Below are 18,006 nucleotides of genomic sequence, written 5' to 3' on the forward strand. Positions count from 1 at the left end.
GGATGTTATGAAAATATTCCCTCATTAGCCCTTTGACCACAGCTGGGACCTTGAGATCAACCCAACCTGAGACCAGAGAAGAAAAGGGACAGTTGTCATCTGGATCATCTGGATCTGTGGGTTGAGGCTGCAGACAGATTTGTTGTAATCCTGATTCATGCCGACCATAACTGTGTTTGGTGTTGTGTCGAACACACAGACATGTTGGTTTGTTGATGCTGCTTGTGATAAATATTTATTCAGGACATTATAAACTGTCTAGTATTTGTAGGTCTCGTGCTCCTCCTTTTCTTGATTTCATTAAAATCTGAAATAAACCTTCTCACTGACTCAGCTCTCGTCTTACAGGACGTTCATGGCAGCACAGGGTTGTCAGTGCTCAGTGAGTTCATCCCTCCTGTTTACCCCGCAGTAACACACACATTATTTAACTAACCTTCGCCGTCGTGACTACAAACCTGATCACAGCCTTTGATCTGATATTACGCCCATCAAGTCTCAAACCTCTCTGACCGAGCAGGTTTCATGAGCTGCAGAACAAAGTAAAAACAAACCTGGTGAAACAAAGTGGAGTCAGTGCAGCAGGTAGATGTGTGCAGCTTCATGAGCTTTAAAGACGTGGACACACGAGTCCTCTAATTACCCACAAACTGCAAACAGACATATTGACAGAAGCAGGTTTTTACATGCACAGAGTATTACAGCAGGTCTCACCTGCCTTCTCCAATAACTGCACTTTATGTGTTCTTGCTGAACACCTGCTGGAAGGGTTGTCAATCAACTGACGGGCTGTGAAAACTGAACCACGAGCGACTTGATCTGCAGTTCATTAAATGGAAAATTAAAAATAGAAAGTGGGACATTCCCAGGAACTGCTGAAACTAGACATTTGTCTGCGAACACATTAGCTTAGAATATCTTTACAAAATGAAGATGTGTCACGGCCATTACTCCTGGTTTGGGGTCATGAAATCTGAGGATCTAAAAGAGCAACCAGTCGCACGCGTCAGGACATCTGAATCAAAGTCGAATGTAAACACTTCAGACCGGATCTGCTCAGAGGACAAATGCACAGCTGGTTGAGATGCAGGAAATAAACAGACCCTGCAGCAACAGTTTATTTGCAGTTTTTAATACCTTTTCTTTAATGATTACACAGATCCTTGAGTCAGGTAACAGAAAGCAGAAGATCCAACTCCAACAATCTAGACAATGTTCAAAAACAGGTACGGAGAATTTTGTTCAGAAAACCTTTAAACCTCGTTAATAGAATTAGTAGTATGACATATTTCAATAAATATTTAGATATATACAGATACAGCAGAAACGGTACATTCTTTTTTCTCTTCAAATTGCTTCACATTTTATTGTACAAGCCAAAATATCTGCCATTGTATTTATATTCATGCAAAATATTGTTTCTCAGATTAATGAAAAATAAAAAGGATTTGGTTTTCTTTTTTTTTAATCCTACTTTGATGTGCACTCTTGGATTATAAGCATCATAATCTCTGCAAATTAAACAGGTGCACTTGGTGCCAATACACAATAGAAGCAAGTAAAGCAAAATTAAGGCCATTCCAACTTGTGCAAAGAAAAGAAATAAATCTAATAATCATAATAATGTTTCCTTTAGTTCACAGCATCTCAAGAGTCACTGTATTTTTCCTTCTCCCTCAGGGCATCGGATTGTACGATACAGTACAGACAGTCAAACACGAGAGAACAGAACAAAAACCAATAGAATCAAACCATGCTACTTTAAAATCCAGTTCAGAAGTTCTAAACTTCCAAAAACACGTCCCTCATTGCTCAGTCTTCATCGTCTCTGTGCATCACATCTCAGCGTAATGCAATAAAAAGCCCTGCCCACCCCCAGCTCCATTCAGTACAATGGTTAACACACTGAAGCCTGTGACAACAAACACACTCGTGTGCGTGTGTGTGTGTTGGGGGGGAAAGGGTGTGAACATGAAAAACAGTGGTTGAGTGAATGAATGATATGTTGTGGATCTTTGTTAGTTGCATATTCAACCAGATATGGCACGAGCAAAGAAGGGACAGCTGCTGTCGGCAGAGAGGCCGAGGAAGCAGCGTCTATGGCACCATGTCAGACTGAGCCTGCTGATGTTTCCCAGGCGGGTTCAGGCCGTGATCAGAGAGGAGGCGCCGCCACCGTTTGATCCTTTAATGCCAAATGGCACTTTAGGTTTTGCAGTTTCAAAGTCAACAAATCGATTTTTGTTCAGAAACATTTATATCGTAAGAAACCACCTCTATCCAGCTGCCTTTGGTAAAATGAAGTAGATCGTCTTGTTGACGTCAGAATGAAAATCTTTCTGCTTTAGTGATGTGCTATAGCAATAACATTACATGAAACAGATATTATATCTGCCTGCTATGATTAGGTAAAGAGAACTTATTGATTTTGAATCTGCAGCTTCTTTTAAACAGCATGTGATCCAGCTGTTTGACCAGTTTACTGTGACTATCCTCTTACTAACCAGCTCATTTCAGCCAGTTTGGGCTTTTTGGTCCAACTTTGTCTCCGGTGCTTATGTGGAAGAAAGATCACGGAGCAAAGGCAGAATTTATTTCTCTCAGCTGGAAGTAAACGTCATGATTGGTTTGGTGGACTACAGGACCTAATGCTCTGCTGCGTCTCTTCTACATACGAATCATAAGTCAGAGTTGATATTACTACACTAGTATTAGTATCAGCATTTCAAATCATTTTGTGTTCCCTTGTTCCTTAATGCAGAAAAACAACTTTCATTGACTCGTATAATTAGAAAAGTTTGTCATTTTTAGGTTCAAACTGTTTAATCACTAACTTAACTCGTCAAACCAATGAAAGTGTTGTTAGCTTATTCGCTGATATTTCCCAGGATGCATTGCATTTAAATCACAGCACAGTTGTTAATTTGTCCTGGTCTGAGCCCGTCGTTGTGGAAGGGAAGGTCCAAAATGGCAGCAGGACACGCGACAAACAGAAAGCGCCTCCTGGCTGATCACGGCCTTGAAACGTGTTAAACCACAGTGCCTGGCAGTGAAATGCATAGTTTCTGAGCTGAAGCATATTCTATGGCACTTCCACTTTAAAGCTGCTGGAATATAACTAAATCACAGAACATCAGTATTAAATATGTAACGGCGTGAAACAAATGACAAATATCTCCTGAACACACAGTGACACACAGTAAAATCAGTTTCTTCTCATCTGTACTAACCAGTAAATGTAAAAAAAACCTCTGAATGTACTACAAAAAACACACAATAAAACCATAGTGGATAAGGATTAAAATATTTGACTTATCAAAGAATAAGTAAAAAAAATAAACTGATTTCTTTAAAAAAAAAAAAAACACACACACAATAAAACCACCCAGAGGAAAATGTTCCATATCAAAATACGCTACATGTGTAAGTGATGTTAAATTAGAAAAACCCAACACTGCATGTGGAAATGAATTACTGAAGATGTTTCATAGTGCATGGACAGCAACAGGAAGCAATGGCAACTATGTGAAACACACAAAAAAAACCTTTGGGTTTCTGTCAGAACCAAGCAGACATTTTTTTTAGAGAAATGGTTTTTCTGGACGTTTAAGGACGACAGTTTGAAATAAAACACTCAGTATTATTATTATTACTATGATGGTTCAATGTCCTTATCTAGGAGGCTTTTTCCTCGATAAAGGCTCGAGTTAGTTTGCCTGAAGTGTGAAATCAGCAGTTTTGACAAAGTCCAGTGGATTGTTTCATTTTCAAGTCTGGACTCTGTGTGACTGAGGTGATTTTTCACAGACACAGCTGCAGTGGACTGATAAATACTAAATACTACACTTCAACATTTTGGAAAACAGAATTATTCCCTTTCTGTGTGGGGGAATAATTCTTTCTTCAGCTCCCAGTCCCCTCATGAACATATGTTAGGTACATAAACCAAAATGTAGAAGCAGTGATGCTAAGCTAATATTCAACACAGTCTTCTGACCAAAGTCTTGGACAGAAAGCCAAGAGGTGTATTCTCAAAGAGTTTGGTGTGAAAGGAGACAGAAAACACTGCAGATCTCTGAAACACTCGTCCTGAACAAACTCATTCCAAAGACAAACATGCAGTGAGAAACAACAGCAGGAAACTAAATACCAATTATTCACTTTTAGCTTTGTTTTGCTACAAAACTGGAAATTTCACTTTTGCTCCTGTCACATTGAAACGTTTCTGTAAATAAAAGAGTAAAGAAGCACTTTGGGATATTCTGAGTGAATGTTGCAGACAGAGGAAAAATACAAAACAACCATTCATACAGAAACAGAAAAAAGACCTGTACCTATCCAAGGTTTGGTTAGAGCGATCTGTTCTATCTCAGGCTGCCACTTATGTTTATCGTTTCATCACTTCATCCTCTTTCCTTCCATCTTCACCAAGAAGACTCAACAGACGGGTGAACGAACCAGGGAATAACCGGTGACGGTGTAGAGATGGAGGAGCTAAAGCAAAGGAAAAATCATAATTGCATATACTGATCGTTGCATAGAGAAGCCCGGTGCAAAGCAAACGAAAAAAAAATAAATAAAAAAATCATCAAACCAACTGTTTTGCTGAATGATCAGTTCCCCTCCAACATGGCTCAGACAAAACGGGGCCTGTCGCTACACTGCAGGAGGATGTTGGCGGCGCTTTTCACAAATCAAGACGTTTGCAGCTACAGTCGGTGCATGAGAGTGAGATGGAAATAGCGTTAATTAAGGTACAGCAGGTGTTATAATCTGTAGAGTTTAATTACATATGTCCTCTAAGCTGGGGACGGGAGGGGTGGGGTCAAAGCAAGGAAGCACTAACGAGACGTAAACTATGTTTCAGTGCCAGTGAACACAACAAGGACAGCAAAGGAGGATCTGTTTTATTCTGTCCAGGATCAATTTGCTCTTTCTGCAGTCGATGAAAACAACGTTTGTATCTCAAGGATTAAAAAACCCAGAAGAAGCACGTGAGGGGTCGCAGATCAAAGTCACAGCTCCCCTTCCCCTTGATAAAAAGGCTGAAGCTGCAGAGCGCTGCACGGCCACAAGCGACATGTTTCATTGGCACATTAAACAAACTAAAAAAACAACAACAAATGCCATAAGAAATAAATTAAGGACAGGTAGAGGAACACGACCACAGAAAATGAGATATTTTGTCTCATAATCTTCAGCACTGTACCTCCAGCGTTTGTGGTTTTTTTTTTTTTTGTTGACTTCTTCTTGTTTTTGTCCAGTCAGGTGACTGACCGCAGCAGCCACAAACCTCAAGCGTCTCCCCAGTTCAAGGTTTCATGGCGGCGGCGGCGAGGGAGGGGGGTGGGGGGAGGAGAAAAAGCGTTGACGACTGCTTGCAATACACGTTTGAAGCAAATCTAGATATATAGAAAGCGTGATCCTTGCATCGCTTTGTTTCATGGAAGCACCGATCCACCTTCCTTCCTTTTTTTGGTGAAAAATCCTTCATTGCCGATGCCTGCGAGTTCATTTTTTTCCCATTTATGATAGATATATAAGTATATTACACTGCTGTATGCTTTTTGCACACCCCCACCCTGTCCCCACATCACTTTTTCATATAGAATTATATATCTGTCTTCACACACAAAAAAGACCTAAAATCAAATAAAGACTCTCAGTCGATCGTCTCCTGTCGCTCCAGTCCGTCCACTCCCACTGAGTGTGTTGAGCGTGCCTGCAAAAGTCTGTTTACTTCGTCATTTGTCATCTTTTCTTTAATATATTGCCACATTCATATATCATGCATTTTACTGCATTGCTATTGCACTGGTCCAGATTAATCAGGAGGTGTAAAGGGGCAGGGCTGGGACTTGGGGCAGGGGAGGAGAATAAAGGGGAAAGAAAGCAAACTGTTACTGGGGTCGGGTAGGGCCGAGAGAGCGATCGCCACAAAAAGCAACTTATCCTGGAAGAGGATGAAGGACAAGGACAAGGGAAGGAGGCGTGGTCAGCGTGAAAAAGGGGGCAATGACATCTCCCATTGAAGTCATTTCTGTTTCCTTCGCTCTTTGTTTCTCGTCTTCGCTCTGTGTTCACTCTCCTCCTCCTCCTCCTCTCAACTACTGCTTGTGGATGTCTTCGCTGCGGATGATCTTGTAAATGATCCAGTAGAAAATGTTAAAAATGAGGAAGACGAGCGGGAAGGCCACGCGGGACACTGTGTCAATGCGTTTGGCCCTGCTGATGAACAGCTTCTTCATCTCCTCGATGCTCTTCTCGGGCGCAGCCGAGGCCGGGGCGTTGTTGTTGTTGCCCTTGATGGCCATGCCGTCCTTGGCCTGCAGGCAGGCGGGGCCCATGCCGTAGCCGGGGAAGCTGAAGCGCCCCTCGCCCGTCTCATCCTCCTGCAACACAGGCCAAGACTCAGGCTGTTAGGAACCAGAGAAAGACGTTACTGTTGGAGGTGTGTGTGTGTTTGTGTGTTAATAGAAGTGTTGAAGGTGTGTGAGTGTTAGAGATCTGTTCATTTTCACATCAGGTAATCACAGAGAGGTTTATACAACAGACGGCATGAAGTGAAAATGAAACATGATGAGAAAAATCATTTGATTGAATTATATTAAAAATCTGAGGCTGGATTTGCGTTGATATTTTCAGCCTCTGTCCTTCGTGTTTTGGTTTGTTTGGAGAGCTTCTATAGAAATAAAGCTAGTATTATTATTATTTCTGTCCCTGTGTCCCGTCTCACTATAACATCATTTGGTTTAGCTTCACTAATGGATTAGACTGGATTCAATGTGGATCCAAGCAGCACTAGCATTTATCATTTAAACAATATCTGGGTGTTTAAGATATTTAGATTTTTGTGCTCTATTGTGCGTACACACCTTCACCTGGTCAGGTGACATACAGCTATTTAAAGCGACCAGTTAACTACAGTCACATGTATCTGCATGAAGAGCAGCAGCAGCACCATTCAGACCTGCTCAGAAAAGCCCTAAACCGTGGATCCAGAAATTACGAGCCCACTACGTCCAGTCCTGAGACTGAGCTGGTATCTCGTCTCTGTAAAAGTCATCAATCAGCTGAAGCCAAACCCACAGCGTGTTTATCTCGGCCGTCAAGGGGCGTGAGCTGGTCTGGCTGGGTCGAACTGATTGACGTGCACTGTACCTCAAGGTTACGGCGTGTGCACTAGGTTTTCACCCGAGCACCGCGAGATATTGAAACTCCTATCTGCACCGTCACCCTGCCTTTTCATTACAGGAGACACAGTGACTTCCTTATCTGGCTCACAGACTACAACACAACACTGCAATGGGCTGAGAGACACTGTGGCTGTGTATCTGTGTGGAAACTAGGAAAATAACAAATGCTCCAACGACCTACCCACTGCATTCTGGGTAAGAAAAAAAAAAAATCAGCATTTTGTGTTCGGGAGGGAAGCAGGAGAAACGGTTGGCAGCAGGAGAACTTAACGACTGACGCAAAACCTCTGCAGCAACAACAAATCAACCAGCCAATAAATACAGGCGGCTCCACTCTCCTGCTCCGTTAGACCAGCAGGGGGAAAGAGGCTGAAGGAATCGTCGGTTGGCCGATAATTACAAATATAAATCAATAAAACAGCATCATGACTGATACAAATGTCTTACAGTCAGATCAAATGGGTAAAATGGGCCAGTGTGTGTGTGCTGGTGTGTCTAACACTGATATGTGCTTCTATAGACGTGAACGTACGTTAGACCAAAAGCTAGTGTCCATTTTTAGTGTCTGATGCCCCCATTCTTTCCCTGCATCCACCCCAACCCATCTATTACTGTTAATGCATGTACATACACACACACACACACACACACACACACCCCGGGTGCCTTCACATTAGCTGTGCTGCTAGCCGACCTCTGTCCGTCCTTCAGTGATGCTGCTAAACTATTACAGATGCTCTGCTTTATTCTCCCTGCCATGTGATTAATGTGGAGGGTGGAGGGACGTGAGGAGGAGGCGCAATCAGGAGGACAAAGGAGGGACCAGGGGGAGGAGGAGTCATGAGGAAAAGAAAGATAGGAGGAGGAGAACAATAAGGGAAAGGAACAAGCCCTTTTAATGCCAGAGGACCCCCCCTTGACTGAAACCAGACCTGCACCCCTGGGTGGCACAGGTGATTATTTACTGTCAGGCCTAATAAGAAGTTTCCTCCATTAACGGATGGATTGATGGGTGGAGGACAGAGGAGATAAACAGTGGGAGGAATGAAAATTTGCCCTTTGGGTTGGACAAGAGTGCAGTCTTTTTTTTTAGGGTGCTGCTTCATGAGTTTTCTTTCTTCTGTCCATCGTCTCATTATCGTCTGTCCTTCCTGGCACATTCACACAGATCACACCTTCCATAGCGATCAACAACAAGCACACCTTCCACACTGCTCTGCTTTCACCTGTGACTGGATTCAGCTTGTTGCTTCTGTCTGGCAGCAGCTGGCAAACTTTCATGAGGCTCCATAAACCAGACTGATACCTGGGACTACATTTAACATGAGTGTACTGGTTCTTAAGTTCTGCACCAGTGCACATGCAGCTCGCAGCCTGTGGGAACAAGTACTTGAAATGATAAATACTATCAATCCCAGTGCATCATGATGGGGCAGCATCATGTAGTGGCTGCTTCTATTCTAACTTCACACACTGGCTCTATTAAATGTAAGGTTTGATGTATAATAATGTCTTCAGTGTGGGATTCATTTAACATACAATAAAGCCATTAATGTTTTAACAACAATCTTTGTCTATTCAAACCAATTTTCCGGCAAAATCAGTGAAGAACAGGAAGAAACGTTTTGGTGGATAAGACGGTGACCTGAGAGCTGAACCATGAAAAACAAGCCACAATCGATCCCCGTGAAAGAGCCACAGACGTCTTCACTATTGAAAACTGTGATGTCTGAGCAGTTCTCCTGTCTGCTGACCCTGTTTATCCACCTGCCCTTTTCAAATACATGTAAATACTTTCTCCTCCCGATGTGTAAGAGCCTTTTGCTATAAGGTCCCAGAGTGATGAAGAAGCACAGAAGAGAAAAGGACCAGGATGAACGAGGTGAGAGAGGCTGGGAAAAGAGAAGGAAGTAGAGAGAAGGAGAACCACAAATCCAGACAGTAAGAAAAAAAAGCAGAGATGATAAAAAAACCAAAAGATAATGGACATTTTAAAGAAGAGATGAGAGAGTTTGAAAAAAAAAAAACCCCAAAAAACAACCCAGCTGCAAACAGGAGCCAGAGCGATGGAGGGAAGAGGAAGGTGCTCGTCCATCATGCTTTCTTCTCCTGATTGAAGCATTTATATCTCGGCCTCGGCTGATGTGATTAATCGAGCAGATTAGCAGGAAGCAGAAAGCAAACTGCGTCAGGCCTGCTATCCTCTGCCATCTCCTCTGCAAATATTGCCCTTGGATACTTGTTTTAGAGACCCACATTTACATAAAACACAATGCAGAAAGGTGTCAGCCACGACTAACGCCTGCATCAGTCTCTCCTGAAACCAGCCGCAAGAGGAATTCCTTGGCCCGTGCTCCACTTTGATTCCCCCCCAGAAGCAATTCCCGCTGAGCTCCGGGGAAGGAAATTTATTATACATTTGCATTTGCTGATCTATTTTCTAGTGGATTCATCTCATACCGTCCTCCGCCCTCGTCTCCCTGTCTCCCCTCTGCCTCTCTCCTCGATTAAGGCCATTTGAGGCTTTTTAGGACATTTCAATATCAATCTGTCAGCGGTGAGTGGTTTCTGTGCAGCTGAGAGGAATATTTAAGTAGATGTGGGTCTAAAGAAATATACTTCCACTGTTGCAGCTGCTTGCAGGATTATTTATCTGTCTGTGACTTAAAGTTGGGTTTTCTGATGGAGAACACAGAGTCCCTGCTGCATCAAAGCTCAGAGTGTTAATGTCTCGCGCTCATCAAGCTGCTGACCTGGAATGATGATCCTCATGATCTGCTGCACTGGTCTCTTCTCCGCCCTTCCTCATTCATGTACAGTGTTTGATCTGAATAACATTTCAAGAGGACACCTTCATCTTCATGCTTTGAATCTGCCCTTTAAAACGTAATGCCCCATTATAGCTGCTTGTTATCAGAGCAATTAGTATAAATCTTAGGAGCTGACCTGACATTATTTTTGAACAGCATTTCTGTTATGTTGCATTTGTTGTCTTACATTTTATTAAATGTCTTGACATGAGAAAATCATGAACAAATAAAATAAGTGTAAATAAATAAATAAATAAATAAATGTTACTTCTAGTTGTCCTTTCACAGAAACACTCACATTTTCTTCAAATCATAGTTCTCATTCATATTTAGTGCTGAGTCATGTTTTTAATCTCTTATAATTAATCTGTATGTGGTTCACATGTCACTTTAGATCAGTATCAATTTCAAAACATCTTATTTACACCGTACAGCTACTGACTGTGTCTATTACTGCACACTTGCATTAAAGCCTTGCGTCCTGGAGGTCGACCTTTTGTTTTTTTACTATGTTTTCTCTTGTCTGGTGGTTTCTGAGAGCATCGTAAGTGCAAGAGGTCGAAGTCTTTATTACCCAGCAGGGAGCCACATAACTCTGAACGTTAACATACAAATCTGCACGATGGAGATTTGGAACTGGTGTTTGATTCCTCTGAGTCTTCCACAACTGCAGCTATGACAGTGAAGGTACTCAAACACCACCCACAGTCTTTTCTCCAAACCTAAGTAAGCTTTGTGCAAAAAGAAACCGTGGCAGACATGTAATCACACACGTGTGTTTATGACTGTTTCCGTGATGACATGATGTGAATAAAGTGTCTTATCTGCACAGTGAACAGCAGAAAGACGCACATGCTGGATGAAGAAAGTCAGGGACTTCCTCTACAGTGGCTTGTACACATCTTCTAATCAGAAAACAGTAAGTGTTGCGTGCTACTTCACAGCTGACTGGAGATCAGCCTGCAGAAATCGCTGATCTCTCTGCCTGTGTTTTAGGCCTCTTAATCCCTGCGCCGTCTTATCTGACTGTGTCCTCAAAGCTGCCGAACGGCCTGTGAGATCAAGGCATTTAGAGCGAACCGGCACGTAGAAAACACCTAATCACAGCTAATGAGCTGATTATAGCTGATCAATCAGAAAGTCAGTTTCCCCTAATAAGGTGCTGTCATTGCTAAACAGCAGGACCGTGTCTGTGGGGTCCCACAGGCCACTTGTCCCAGAAGGCTGGGAGCCAAAAACAGAGGCGGGGGGGGGGGCGTCTCAAGGCTCTATCATCGCTCTGATTTCTCTCCTCATCTTGTTGAGGTGAAAGAGGAGCAGATAGTGATCTGGCTTTAGTAGCTTTCTGCCTTGAGGCGATATAAAACATGGTTTCATGTACATTTTCCCTATGACAGTGGATTTATACTATAGGGCAGTTACTTTTGATGCATGGGGCTTCAGGGATCGCACGCCACAGCTCCTCACAAGGAGTGTATCTGAATTAAAGTCCTGATCTAAAAATACTCATTTGCATTCTGCAAGTGCAGAAACAGCACAGACTGAAAACAGTCCTGATTGAAATGAGACAAGAGGCAGTAATGTTCGACTTCCTTTTGATTTCTAAAGAGCCTCTCTCTTTTCCAGTCTGAAGAGCCTGTCTGTGTTAAACAAGTGAGCTGCTGCCAGGCGGGCCTATCCTTCAAGGATCAGTGACGCTATTGATCTGATCCCTGTGCAGTTGCTTGGCTCCCCCAGCAGGAGGGGATGTGACTCCTCCTCCACACTCGCTCAGCCTCTCTTCCCTCTCTCTAGGCTGCAGTATCTGTCTGCTTGCCTTCTCGCTCTGTCTTTCTAATTAGACAGGCTTCTGAAGCAGGTAGCCACAGTCCAATTGCTCTCGCTCTTTCTCTCTCTCTGTCTCGTTCTCTCAGGACTATCAATGTCACTAATGAATCAATAAAGCATCAGGGCAGAAACCACAGAAATCAGCACAACTGGGACTCCTCCAACTGCTGCTGCAGCTGCAGCTCCCCGCACTGCAACGACAGCTTCATGTCCAACACTGTTTTCACGTCAAAGAGAGGATGGTACAGACTTTTACGTATCAGACCATTTCAGCCACTGAATCGAATGGATCAGACATTTTGTGACTGTGCCGGCGGTTTCCCGACAAGCAACGCTATTGGTTCCAGAAACCACAGAACTGGTCTGGTCATCTGTTTCCTTCAGTCTTATAGAACATATTTTCACTTCTGTGGTTTCTGGAAGCAATGGTCTAGCTTATCGGGAAACCATCAGCACAGTCAACATATATATATATATATATTTATATACATACAGTATATATATATCCTTTAAAGAGCATATTACCCATGAAACCCTCAAGGACATTCTTCACTTACATTAAAGAGACTTCTCAGTGTACTCAGCTGCGTCTCTGGAGCCATGTGATCACAGTAAACAAAGCTTCCAGGGAAACCCTGCTCTGATCCCATCCTCCCATCACAAGTCAGTCAACTAGGAAATTGAAGATGTGAGGAAATTCCCACAAAACTGTGTGTACACATGATGTTGCTAATGCCAACACATTGTCTGGTTTGTCCTGTTTGTGTTTCCCTTCTTGGTGAAGAAAAGTTTTCAGCTGTGCACCACAAAATGTCCTGGTAAGAGCTTCTACACCCAGGTGTGGATCAAAGTCCAGATCCAATCTGACCCTTATGTTTTTCTTGGGAATTTGAAAATGCCCACATATATTAAACTATGAGAGAAAAGTCCGTTCTAGTAGCAAGATGTTGTGAAAGAGTAACACATTCATTTTCTCACAAAACCTGTTGTGCTCACACTGTAGCTGCTGGACCAGGGGACCCCTGGAGCAGTGCCTGTGTCTGACCATCACACCTTTTGTCCAGGTTGAGCCGGTCGTCCCGTTGAAGGGGCGAAGCTGAATAAAGCTGCTAGATGCTGTTAATTGCTTCTGTTTGACAAATGTTGTTTCTGCAAAACCCTGCAGCCAATTTAAATATGTTCTCACAGAGTCTTGTTCACGGGTACATCAAGAACTGGGACTGTTTTTTTAGCAAAACCTGGCACAGCCAAAATTACTGGAACATAGTGGTTATGGCAAACAAACTGATTCAGCAAACTGCTTGAAGACTATCAAAGGACTGACACTCACAGTCACAGCAACCAACCGAACCTGCATGTGTTTAGACTGTGGGAGGAGAAAACCCACACAGACACAGGGACAACATGCAGACTCCACACAGAAAGGCCCCGGGTCCACCTGGGTTCAGACCCTAATCCTGACCTGCATGTGTTTGGACTGTGGGAGGAGAAAACCCACACAGACACAGGGACAACATGCAGACTCCACACAGAAAGGCCCCGGGTCCACCTGGGTTCAGACCCTAATCCTGACCTGCATGTGTTTGGACTGTGGGAGGAGAAAACCCACACAGACACAGGGACAACATGCAGACTCCACACAGAAAGGCCCCGGGTCCACCTGGGTTCAGACCCTAATCCTGACCTGCATGTGTTTGGACTGTGGGAGGAGAAAACCCACACAGACACAGGGACAACATGCAGACTCCACACAGAAAGGCCCCGGGTCCACCTGGGTTCAGACCCTAATCCTGACCTGCATGTGTTTGGACTGTGGGAGGAGAAAACCCACACAGACACAGGGACAACATGCAGACTCCACACAGAAAGGCCCCGGGTCCACCTGGGTTCAGACCCTAATCCTGACCTGCATGTGTTTGGACTGTGGGAGGAGAAAACCCACACAGACACAGGGACAACATGCAGACTCCACACAGAAAGGCCCCGGGTCCACCTGGGTTCAGACCCTAATCCTGACCTGCATGTGTTTGGACTGTGGGAGGAGAAAACCCACACAGACACAGGGACAACATGCAGACTCCACACAGAAAGGCCCCGGGTCCACCTGGGTTCAGACCCTAATCCTGACCTGCATGTGTTTGGACTGTGGGAGTAAATGTGAAGCACATGTGGTGATTGACACTCCACACTTACTTTCCATTATGCTACATAAACAGTCCACTTCTTGCTGTGGCAGTAAACAGCACTGGATGTTAATTGTTTGTACTGTAGATTCATCAAATATGACTTTAATTCCTCAGTATACTGAGCTATAATTCAGTGGGAAATAAAAGATGCCCTGTGACTGAGCTGTGCTGCCTCCACCTCCTCTGTCTCCTCCTTTTCCTTTGTTCCTGGAAAAGAGAGGTGAGTAGGCAGCGGACAGCCGTGGTTTCTCCACGCTGCAGGCCTCTGCAGTGAGCTGAAACCTGACTGATAGCCCTCTCAGAGCCGTAATAGAGGGCTGCGGATCACATTAAACTCACATTAGAAGGACTGGCCAGAAGGTTAATTAAGAATGTGTGATGGCCACGGACTGCCTCTTTCTCTGACTGTGTCACTGTGGTTTCAGTATGACTGGATTTATTTCATAGCTGAGCAGTCAGGATTAATGGTGACGATCTTATTGAGGGTGCTCATACTTTTAATAATGAATTTTACTCCAACTTTTTTTCTTTTGCTTGTGAAAAGTAAAAAGACCTGAGGAGCTGAATTTAAATCTGCACTGTTTTTCACTTTAAGTGATTCCTCCATTGGATCACATTATGCAAGGCTCCTGGCAAAATCCTATTTCAAATGCAAATACCTCAAATTTCTCTGGGTTTCCTTAGTGCCCTTAGACGTCCTTGTAGTTTTGGAGGGTAGTACTTGAAAACACAAAAGATTCCCTAAAGCCCCTTTGTTTGCAGCTGTCAAAAGATGAGTAGTTTGTTTACCAGCGGTGGAAATTATTAAGTATATTTAAGTAAAGTACAGTTTTGATCCACTACTTTTCAGAGGGAAATATTATGATTTTTACCTCTGATTGACTCGCCGGTTGCTGTAGTTGACATGTTTCAGGTTTTTTATACAGAAAAGGTGATGAGATTTTAAAATATTAAAATCCTGCTCATTAAAATCACAGATAATACTGCACTAATGACATAAAGGTAATAATAATAATACTCGTTTTACTGGAATACTGGTGGTAAATCTAAAGTTAACCCTGTGCTTTATGAGCCGTAAAGGGCTGATGTGTTTTAATTAACACCATATAATATAAGTAAGTCCTGTTCTAATTTATGAAACAACAAAACAAGGCCCCTGCAGGTAAACATATGGCTAATTACTGACGTTACAGACTGGAATAATTTATTGTACCTGGTTTGTTATTTTCTATATGTGAAATGTCAGTTTTAGATTTAGACTTTTAATAAACTCTATTCATCCTGCTTCTTGACTTTTTTCATCCTGTAATAATTATAGTAACTTTATTCATACTGCACTTTTCAGAGTCACAAAGTGTGACCTGTTTGAACAGGAGTGCAACACAAAGAACTAAAATTAAATATAATAAAAGGAAGTAACTCCAGATAACAGTGAGAAACGGTGCTAATTATAGCAGGATCCTTTGAAAAGGACAAGCTTTACAAAGTGATTTAAAGATGTCACTGGTTCTGCAGCTCTCAGATCCTCGTGGTTGATGCCTGACTGTGCTATAATTCTTTTTTTTAGCCTCTACATGCTACTGATAGAAAATCCCTGGCACACAAAACAAACAGACACATGTAATGATCAGAACATTTGAGGTGAAATGAAACAGCTCAGCTTTTGTTCTAAATTCACCTGCAGCTACAACATGAGACAAAACCTCCAAAAAATCCTGTTACATAAAACCCCAGAACCTGATCTGAGCAGTTCTATGGTAAATGATGACAGAACACTGATAAGGGTTCCTTCATAACAAAAACACTGTCAGCTTGAAACTCAGTACCTCAGCTGAGCAGATGAGCTTTTTCATTAACAAAACTCAAATTACGTAACAGACCAGTGGCCTAAATTCACCCCCTGCTTTCATCACACAAGCAGAAATAAACACTGAAAAAGAAAAAAAAAAAAAAAATATATATATATATATTCCAAAGGTTTGCTGCACCAGATGTGGGTCAATCCTGAGCCCGCGGTCCTCCAGCTCGCTCTCTCTCCTCCTGCTCTTGGGGTGAGAGAGGGTCGAGAGACTTAGAAACGGGTAAACAAGCCGTTGTCTGATTCACCTGGAAGTGTAGAGGCAGCCGGACCACTAATCTACCTCTTGCCCATCGCAGCTCAGGGGAGTGAGGATTACAACAACAGGATTTAGGATTTATAGGGTTTTTTTTTTTATGTTCCCCCAACTCACCACCACCGCTGCTTCTCCTTACTATGCTTTTATTGACCGAGACTGATGTGAAAGAAGGTTATTCTCAACTAAAGGGAACGTACTGACTAATTAATTTTCCTCCTCGATTCCTCTAAGTGGGAATGATGCTGTGGTCATGTAAGAGCTGAATAATGTCTCAGAAATGTCCCCAGAGAAATCTGATGAGTAACAAGATGAAAGAACAGAAACAAATCTGAAATCTGACGTCTAACTGTTATTTGGTATTTTCTATTTAGCAGTTAATGGAGCTTTTGGACATGATCTTCAGGAGCAGGAAGAGTTTTTCTTTGATTTCAATTGTAAATGTTGACATTTTCCTTTTTCTAACCAGCGTAGCTCTTCTCTAGTGAAATCTTGGGGAGTCTTGCCCTTTCTGAAACAACTACAACCCCTGAAAACTGAGACTTCTGGCACAGTGGTCAAGCTCTGCAGCACCTTTGGGAATTTTTGGCCTGGGAGAATTTTTTCATCGTTCTTAGAAAATCTGAGAATAATTGTAGTTCTTAGACGTCACCTCAGTGTTCCTACTGGTTGTTTGTGGTTCTAGGGGTCGTCCCAAAAACCGTCTGGTCTGAAAGTGCCTTTTCCTCCTGTCCTCATAAATACACCAACACATGAACATGCTCACACATTACAACATGTCCGATTCAGTCAAGCAGCCCCAGCCACTAAACAAACACAACACTGCAACACCACAATGCACACACACACACACACACACACAGATCAAGCTCTGCACAGACCGTTTACCGCAGGCTCACTCTTGGTTTTCTTGTGGGTGTTTGCATTTTTTTTCCACCCACACAAACACACAAACCACTAGTTTCACAATCAACCAGCACTTCGATATTCCCTGCAGGCTCGACAGCTTTATTCCTTCTTCGATACAGCAGCCGGCGACCGATAAATCCAGCCGGACAGATAGAATTGATTGATTAAATGATTCAAAGACAAAACCAACCAAAGAAAGAAGAGGAAGGAGAAAAAGTGATACATCTCCATAGTCCTCTGGGGGAAAATTGACATTGTGCTTTGTCAGGTTTACTAACTATATCCAAAGCAGTCCTGAGAAATTAAATGAAGGAACATAGTTTCAGGTCTCCACTTCATCTTCATTTCATTAAAAAGAAATCTTCTTAGGCTTGGAGACAGCTAATAAAAATTTCAGGAGCTTTTGAGGTGATGTATTTGTTTTTGACTTCACAGCAATGTCAAAAGTAAGAAAGGTAACACCTACTGATGAGAGTCCAGGGTTAAAATACTGCTGCTTTCCACCTAGAAGGACTGAATTACCAGGCCTAGGGGTGGTTCTTAATGCACTACACACACACACACACACACACACACACACACACACACACACACACAGACACACACAGACACACACACACACACACTATTGTTTGCTAAAGATCTCAAGATGTGCAGCTATTTAAAAGGAGTTTATTGGCTGTTCTAGAGCTTTTGATCATATTTCAATCTTCAGCTTTTAATCCAAGATGGACGAAAGGTTCTTACTGAGAAAACCTGGACCCGTGAATGTTTTTTTGACAGTAACACAGGATGATCAGAAGCTCCAGAGTAGCTAATAAAGGGACTTTCTCAAATGTCCAACTGATCTGAGCTTCAGCCTCAAAAGAAAACCCACTTTTTGCTGGAGTGACTGTTGAGAAAATGAACTTATCAAAAATCAGACCACACTGACCATGTTTCAGCTTAGAAAAGCGGAACAGAT

The 18,006-nt window shown here is 42.8% G+C and overlaps 1 protein-coding gene across 1 annotated transcript in view; it reads right to left on the minus strand.

Moving 5' to 3' along the window:
* Nucleotides 1-5,964: 5,964 nt before the first annotated feature.
* The window catches only part of glra1 (glycine receptor, alpha 1), a 79,015-nt gene continuing 66,973 nt past the window's right edge, over nt 5,965-18,006 (minus strand). The window contains exon 11 of the mRNA XM_026331175.2: nt 5,965-6,392. Coding sequence (XP_026186960.1) covers nt 6,108-6,392 — 285 coding nt within the window. The 3' untranslated portion in view covers nt 5,965-6,107. The remainder of the gene's footprint in view (nt 6,393-18,006) is intronic.

This window comes from Mastacembelus armatus, chromosome 10, assembly GCF_900324485.2.
Source record: "Mastacembelus armatus chromosome 10, fMasArm1.2, whole genome shotgun sequence".
Taxonomy (NCBI): Eukaryota; Metazoa; Chordata; class Actinopteri; order Synbranchiformes; family Mastacembelidae; genus Mastacembelus; species Mastacembelus armatus.